Raw genomic sequence first — 8,087 nt, 5'->3', positions numbered from 1 at the left:
TTGATGTAAAAAATATATATAAATTATTTTAATATATTTTTAAAAAAATATTTCAAAAAGCATACTAATCTCAAACACTCTTCTTATATAAAATTAATAAAAAAACATAAAATTATTTTATTCATATAATTGTTTTTAAAAAAACAAAAAACTGGGTTTATCCAATGGCCGAAACCCTAACCAGCAACCCAGCCCTAAGGCCGGAGAGGGGTCTCATGCGATTATTACAGAAGACATGTCGTTTCAAACAATCAATAAACTTTATCTATTTCCAGACGACGTGTAGTTTACATTATAAGAAAAGACCTTTCCAGTCAGCTATATTTCTGACACGGTTTTGTTCGAACCCGAAGCTCCAGTTTCTTTCATTTTTGTTCTTGCTCTGCATCATCGCGGAGAGCTGTAATGGAGTGATCAAAACTCACTCTTGATCTATCAACTGAAGAAGAGAATCGAATACCATCCTTAGAAATGAGAAAACGCGATCTAGCCATTCTCATGCTCTCCGCCTTCGCCATCTTCTTCTCTCTCCAGGTCTGCTCTCTCTAAACCCTAACCCCCAAATTTTGTCAGTAATCGCTATTTCTTACCCTAACTAACACCAATTCTTTGTGTTTATATACAGCACGAAGGAGATTTCTCCTTTAGAGAGGCATGGTTCCATTTAACCGACGATTATCCAATCAAATACGAGACCGACCGTCTCCCCCCGCCGATTGTTTCCGATCTTAACGGCGACGGCAAGAAAGAAGTCCTCGTCGCCACTCACGACGCCAAAATCCAGGTATGATTAACTATAACTACGAAACTCATGTGATGAATGCTTTACATAAACTACGTGAATATACTAATTTATCTATCTCAACATTTTTCTACTACGCATGACCTTTGTTAAGCAAATATTAGTAAAAATCAACTAAAAATTGCAAATACCATAATTTAATTTTGTAATCGTGGATCCAAGTGAATGCTATGCTACCGTACTTGGCGCTTGACCATGCTTATCAATATTAGCAATGATTTATTCATGCTTACCCTGAACATCAAGATGTTATTTGTATGTGTAATCCATTATACATTTTTTTTCACATATCCAACCATTACTTTAACCGAAAAAAGGAGGAAAAAAGTTGTAAACGAAAGAAAAATCACATCTTGCCACCACTGCTTCTAAGAGCTCGTGTTGCCATCTCAATATCATTCTTTCTATGAGGCCCGCCAAGGATGTTATGATTAAAAGGCCTTTACATAGTATAATTAACAACCTCTTAGTAGTAAGTAAACAAAAATTATAATTTAAAGCATGTAAACGTTAGAAGGAAAAACTAAATCTATAGAGATCTCCCTCGTGGTTGCTACTTCTTCATGTAATACATGTTAGTTCTACTCCCAAATCAACCATATATTCCAAGAAAAAATGAAATAAAACTCAAATAATGATAATTTTTTTATGTGTAACTTATGTAATTTGTTTTTGTAATGGCGGAGGAAGAGAAGAGATAAAGAGAAACTGATTTGAAATTTCTTTTGCGTACCTATCGTGCCTGCATATGTATCCTTTCAAAGAACTCAATCTAACAGTTATAGTTATAAACACCCGTTCACTTGTAACAAATAAAATGACAGGATACATTGAATCAAACAAACCCTAAAAGAGGCGTTGTTGCAAATAAACCAGAAAGAGGAGGTTGCACAAAATTAATAAAAAGGTTGGAAGGGAAAATCTTTTCATTACTTTAGGGTTTGAAAAGATTTCTCAATAGGAAAAGTACCATTGAGAGAAGGAAAAGAAAAAAAGAAAGACCAAGTCTTTCTTTTGAAAGAAATGGAAGATAGAGGCAGTGTATTTATCTTGTTTTGGGGCGATGCATTTTAAACAACATAACCCTAGGAATTTGTTTTTTGAATCCACATAATGAATAAGGTTGCTGACATGGAAAGTTAATAAATAAGATAAAATACTAACTATTAACTTAGAGCTGCCAAATGCATCTCTTTTGATAATGTTTTCTGCACAATTTTTTGGAAAATGCCTGAATTTGAAAGGGATGGCATGTGGTTCATGTATTAATTGTCAGTTTTTTGTATTTATTTCAATTTAATATTTTTTCACAAATTGTGAAAACTACAGTTGCTTAATTTTGTTCTTTTTTTCAGAACGAGTGTGTGGTGTTCTTTTGATGACACTTTTTTATGTTATTAATTGTGAGTTTGTGCTTGTATGTATGTGTATAGGTATTGGAGCCACATGCAAGGCGAGTAGATGAGGGGTTTAGTGAAGCGAGATTGTTAACGGAACTATCACTATTGCCTGATAAAACACGGGTTGCGACTGGTAGACGTGCAGTAGCTATGGCGACTGGTGTTATGGAGAGGAGATATAAGGAAGGACAACCGTTAAAGCAAGTTTTGGTTGTTGTTACTTCAGGGTGGTCTGTTATGTGCTTTGATCATAACCTTAAGAAGCTTTGGGAAACTAATGTGCAGGTTGTGTGAATCGTTAGTAGTTTTGAGTATTTGCTTGCTAGCTATTTCCAATTTTATTTGTACATCTTGCAAAATGAAATAAGTTGGCCTTTTTTTCGGCACAGGAGGATTTTCCACATAATGCACATCACAGGGAGATTGCAATATCGATAAGTAACTATACGTTGAAGCATGGGGATACGGGATTGGTTATTATTGGTGGGAGAATGGAAGTGCAACCACATGTATGTTAGTTGTGATTTTTCATTCCCAGTATTTCTTACATTTATCCAACTTCCAGTTACTTGATTGTCTTATTGGGAAAAAGAAGAAGAAGATGAGAAGTACTTACTTATTTGTGTTCGAAAGTTAATTACATGATTCAAAACCTTTTTCTCTTGTTTATGCATTTAAATCTTAAGCATGGGAACATATCATAATCCTGATTTTAATGATTACCAATGACTTAATAGCATGTTTGATGTATTGGCTTTATTTTTTTCAAGGTAGAATTGGAAGTAATACCTCACAGCTGTGAAAATCTGATGCTTGGGAAGCATCTCCTAATATTGCTAGTTTTCATTAAAACCTCACAGGAATGATAAAGTGTTTTGGCGTGTTGAGGTTTGAAATAAGCTCAGGCTTGCTTCATCAATTTTCTTTTCTAAGTGCTGTTCTCATGCTTAATTTAGATTGTAGAGTCTTTGAGTCTGTAATCTTATGTTTTTTGATAGATAGAAACCAAGTTTCCTTCCACAACTTGTTCGCATCAGCTAGATTTGCCATTAGATTGTATGATGTAAGTGTCATGAATTTCATTCCTATACAATGCACTCATGTATGCCTTTTATGTTGCCATCTCAGAATTATTTAGATCCTTTTGAAGAAATCGGCATGGCAGAGAAAAATGCTGAGCAGCATAGAAGAAGTGCTAGTGAGAAAGAGGTATGCACATTTTTGGCTTATTCATGTATTCTTTCGATATTGTGATTTTCAGCCTTGCAGCTATATCTATTGTTCTTTCCAAAACAAAACCAGAAGCTATATGTATTGTTGTTTAAACCTACCAACAACTATGAGGACATTAGTATTTACTATTGAAAACATCCTGAAGTGATGGTATTTGTTGATCCATAAGTGGGCCAACCTGCTAAATTTTGTGTGTAAGTTCATGTCATTCTCCTTTTCATTTATTGCTGGCAGCTGGGTATTAACACATTGATTTTTGTATCCTTTGTAGCCATCAGAGAACTCTGGAACTGTGAATTTACGCCATTTTGCCTTGTATGCTTTTGCTGGTCGAACTGGTACTGTTCGATGGAGTAGAAAGAATGAGGTGACCTAAATTCTGTATACTTGTTCTTTAGTTGTCTTGCATTGAATCTCATGGTGGTTATTACTAATTTCAGTTTATTGTCAATTGTTATATGAACTGTCCTCCTGATTCATGATTCTTACTTTTTATTCACATGGTTGTGAATGACTTGGTAAGTTGCTGCTGCGTCATGCACAAATTCCATTTGTCCTTCAAAGAACTTTAAGTTTTACGTGTTCTATATATTATCATAAGTGATAATTGAACAAAATGAGTGCTCCAAATGGGTTTATGCTGTAAAATACCTACGAATGTATACTCTAATGCATCATCCACGTGGGTTCTGGAATTCTATGTCAATTTGAGAGCATTAATTTGGGCAGGTGTCATCCGTATTCAAACATAGTTGATTAGTATTTCTACAGTTCTGCTATGAAATGTATTCTCCCTTCGTGTTACTGAGGTTTCTGTTTTGGTGTATGTAGAACATTGAAGCACAGTCTTCAGATGCTGCATCACAGTTGATTCCACAGCATAACTACAAGCTTGATGTGCATGCTTTAAACAGTCGTCATCCTGGAGAGGTAGCTTTCAACTCAATGGGGATAGAAAACCATACATTCTTGTTATTGATAAAATCTAGTAGAATTTATCTTCCATAATTGTCAAAGAGAATGTCATTAAGTTTAGATTGCTTTCAAGTCATTTTCAACTCATGCCCACACCCCCAAAAAAAGAAAAGAAAAAAGAAAAAGAAACTAAAATGAACCCCGCTAAAAGATTTACTTAGAAAAAGAGGATAAGCTTCAGATTATCTCCATTTATACTGATGATTTTTCTTTAAGATAAGCTTTCTGAGGCATGTTACTCCTTAGTTTGAATGCAGGGAGTTTAGGGAATCAGTCCTTGGAGTTATGCCACATCACTGGGTAATTATGTTTCTTATTCCATTTAATTTATGATCATGTTTTTGTTATGAGGGAGTTGTTCACTGGACATTCCTTCATCTTTATGTCAGGATAGGAGAGAAGATACTGTGTTGCAGCTATCACACTTTAGGCGCCACAAAAGAAAAACATCAAAAAAATCAAATGGAAAGAACTCAAACTACCCTTTCCACAAGCCTGAGGAAAACCATCCTCCTGGAAAAGACACGACAAAGAAAATTTCAAACCTGATTGGGAAAGCTGCAAAATATGCTAGCTCAACAAAATCAAAGAAGGTAAGATCTGACCAGATCAGTAAATGCATTTATACAAGATTTTGAACTATTTATGCTCCATTTCAATGACCCTGGATTCTTGCCAATAGCAACCTCCATCATATGCCATCGGCTTTCTTCCTAGATGGTTATATCTTTGCTCCAAAAGCTTATGTAGAATTTATTACACATCACATGCCTTTGAAAGAGGATCAAAATATGTCATGTATTCGTGCTTGTACCTTTTAGCATGTAATCCCATGCTTCATTTAAATAATCTGCTTTACTTTCCACATTAAAATTTGGCTGGTTTTTTATCTTTTCCTTAATGCAATTTGAAATCGTGGTGACATGTCTATGATACAATTTGTTTACCACTCAAGTGAAATCCTTTGAAAAAACATATCTGCTCCCTATTCTGTAGTATGGTTGGAGACTACTGAAATAGTAACTCCCCTTAGTTGGAAATACTGATACGAGAATACGAAGTGATGTGGATTTGACTTTTCCATTGTTTGGAAAGGCATTGTGTTGCTAATGTTTGTGAATTGTGAATTTGAATAACTCTTGAGTCTATTCTATCAAGTGATTAAAATTAGGTCTGAAACTTTTCTGGAGTGATTGTTTCCCCATTCTTGTTTTGTGCTTTTATATGAATCTTTTACTTGTTGAAAGAAGATCTTTGGTGAAAAACAATAGAGTTCCATAGGCAATTTCTAGCTTACCTTTGCTATATGTTGACATTGTGTTGCAGTGCATCAAATCTGTACGAGTCAACCACAAAATTTACCTATCCATTGTTTGATAAATGATGATTGTTTGTTATACTCATTGCTGCAGCCATCACAATATATTCCTACCATAACAAACTACACTCAGCTTTGGTGGGTTCCTAATGTTGTTGTGGCTCACCAAAAAGAAGGGATAGAAGCTATTCATTTGGCATCTGGCCGCACCCTTTGCAAGGTAAATGTTAAAAATATGACATTGTGCCATCATGTAGTTTATTTGGAAGAATATTTTATAGCTATTGATAGCTGGTAAATGGCTCCCTTGTTATGCGATGGCCATCTTCTTGCTGTTAAACACTATATTAGACATAAATGTTGCTATTACAGCAAGAATGCCCAGCCCTTTTCATTTAGAGATTTGTTCTTAAAAACCCCTGTGCTGTATCACCCACTGCTTATTAATGTGAAATGAAAGTTGAATGTGCTCTGTTAACTGAAACAATTTCGACTGCTTATTAAATTAATTATCAAGGCAGTTCTAACAAGTTTGGTGAAATTCATTGCTTCAATCAGCTTCATCTTCAAGAAGGTGGCCTTCATGCTGATATCAACGGTGATGGAGTCCTAGATCATGTCCAGGTGTGCAATTTTTTTTTTTATCTAAGGCAATTCATAAATGAAAACTATGAGTTTATTCTCAACTGTCTCGTGGATTATGTTCAACATTCCAAATGTGCTCTTTCTAAAATATTTATTACATAATATGCCATAAATCTTCGTCACTGGTCATGAATGTTGTTGTTTATGTGCCACAAAAACATTTCTCATTTTACCCAGACCACAGCAATACAGCTTGTTGTGATTGGTAATTAAAAATGAGATTGAGAAATGCCAACTGTATTCATCTGTGCTATTCACTGTTTTAGATACATGGCCAATCAGAGAACTATATTTGTTTAACCTTTTCTTTTGCTTATAAATAAGTGGTGGGGGTGGGTAAAATTGCTTGATATACGTGTGTTCATTATAATGGTTAACATTTCCTCTTTTCAGGCTGTTGGGGGGAATGGAGCTGAGAAGACTGTCGTTAGTGGAGCAATGGAAGTGCTGCAACCTTGTTGGGCTGTTGCAACTTCAGGTGTACCAGTACGAGAGCAACTTTTTAATGCTTCTATATGTCATCATTCACCATTTAACTTATTCCAACATGGAGATTTCGGCAGAAATTTTGGTCGAACTGATGTATCTTCTTTAGAGGTGGCAACCCCTATTCTCATCCCAAAAAGTGATGGCCATAGGCATCGCAAGGGGAGTCATGGTGATGTTGTCTTCTTAACAAATCGAGGGGAGGTATGTTCTAATCTAGACCTGGCTTCTTGTCTATACAGTGTTTGTCCATTACCTTTACTGTAGTACCTGATTTAACAATCAGCTTTTTGGTTTTGGGAGAGGGGGGGAGGTGGTCAGATGCTGTAGCAAACACGCTCGTGCCTTTGCCCTGTTAATTGCAACCAGATTGCGATGTGTACCATTTCTTTCAGGTGACATCATACGCTCCAGGCCTGCATGGCCACGGTGCTGTTTGGCAATGGCAGATACTGACAGGCGCTACATGGTCAAATCTTCCTTCTCCATCAGGGATGATGGAAGGTGGTATGGTGGTCCCCACATTAAAGGCATTCTCTTTGCGTGCACGTGACAATCAACAAATGATCCTCGCAGCTGGTGATCAAGAGGCTGCTGTTATATCTCCTGGAGGAAGTGTCCAGACATCGTTCGATCTTCCTGCACCACCCACCCATGCTCTGATCTGTGAAGATTTCACAAATGACGGACTTACTGACCTGATTGTTGTGACATCAAATGGGGTGTATGGCTTTGTCCAGGCTAGGTCACCAGGTGCCCTCTTCTTCAGCACACTGGTCGGTTGCCTTTTAATTGTGATGGGAGTTATCTTCGTCACCCAACACATAAACTCCATAAAGGGGAAACCACGCGCTTCATCTGGTCTTCGATGAAAGACAGTTTTATGCTTGTGATTCTGAAGATCATTTGGCCTTGAAAGAAAAAGAAAAAAAATTGGGCATCAAGGTACAGTAGTCGAACAGTCCTTTTAATCTGCCTACCAGGCCACCTGATCAAAGAAATGCGAGGTAAAGGTTTAAAAGGATTCGATGGGCTTCATAGGATTGATATCCTTCCCCTGAATATCCCCCAGATCTTACTGTAAAATGTGTACTGTAAATATGGGGGACGACTCTGACTGAGTTTTACATGGATTTTAGGAAATGTTTGTATAAACTTGTAGTGAAAGCAACTTTTCATTTTGTGCTTCAGACATTTCCTATTTACCTTACATCTTAAACGTTGCAAA

At 36.4% G+C, this 8,087-nt stretch overlaps 1 protein-coding gene across 1 annotated transcript; it reads left to right on the top strand.

The window, feature by feature from the left end:
• Window positions 1-319: 319 nt before the first annotated feature.
• On the top strand, window positions 320-8,087 carry LOC105140841 (uncharacterized). The gene is made up of 13 exons (XM_011047841.1): window positions 320-534; window positions 626-784; window positions 2,236-2,487; window positions 2,592-2,711; window positions 3,331-3,411; window positions 3,707-3,802; window positions 4,267-4,365; window positions 4,657-4,710; window positions 4,800-5,003; window positions 5,823-5,948; window positions 6,287-6,352; window positions 6,767-7,063; window positions 7,255-8,087. Exons 1-13 carry the CDS (start codon window positions 472-474, stop codon window positions 7,729-7,731), a joined length of 2,094 nt encoding a protein of 697 aa, XP_011046143.1. The 5' UTR covers window positions 320-471; the 3' UTR covers window positions 7,732-8,087.

The sequence above is a fragment of the Populus euphratica genome, unplaced genomic scaffold (assembly GCF_000495115.2).
Source record: "Populus euphratica unplaced genomic scaffold, PopEup_1.0 scaffold168.1, whole genome shotgun sequence".
Taxonomy (NCBI): domain Eukaryota; kingdom Viridiplantae; phylum Streptophyta; class Magnoliopsida; order Malpighiales; family Salicaceae; genus Populus; species Populus euphratica.
This window is presented reverse-complemented; position numbering and strand designations above follow the sequence as displayed.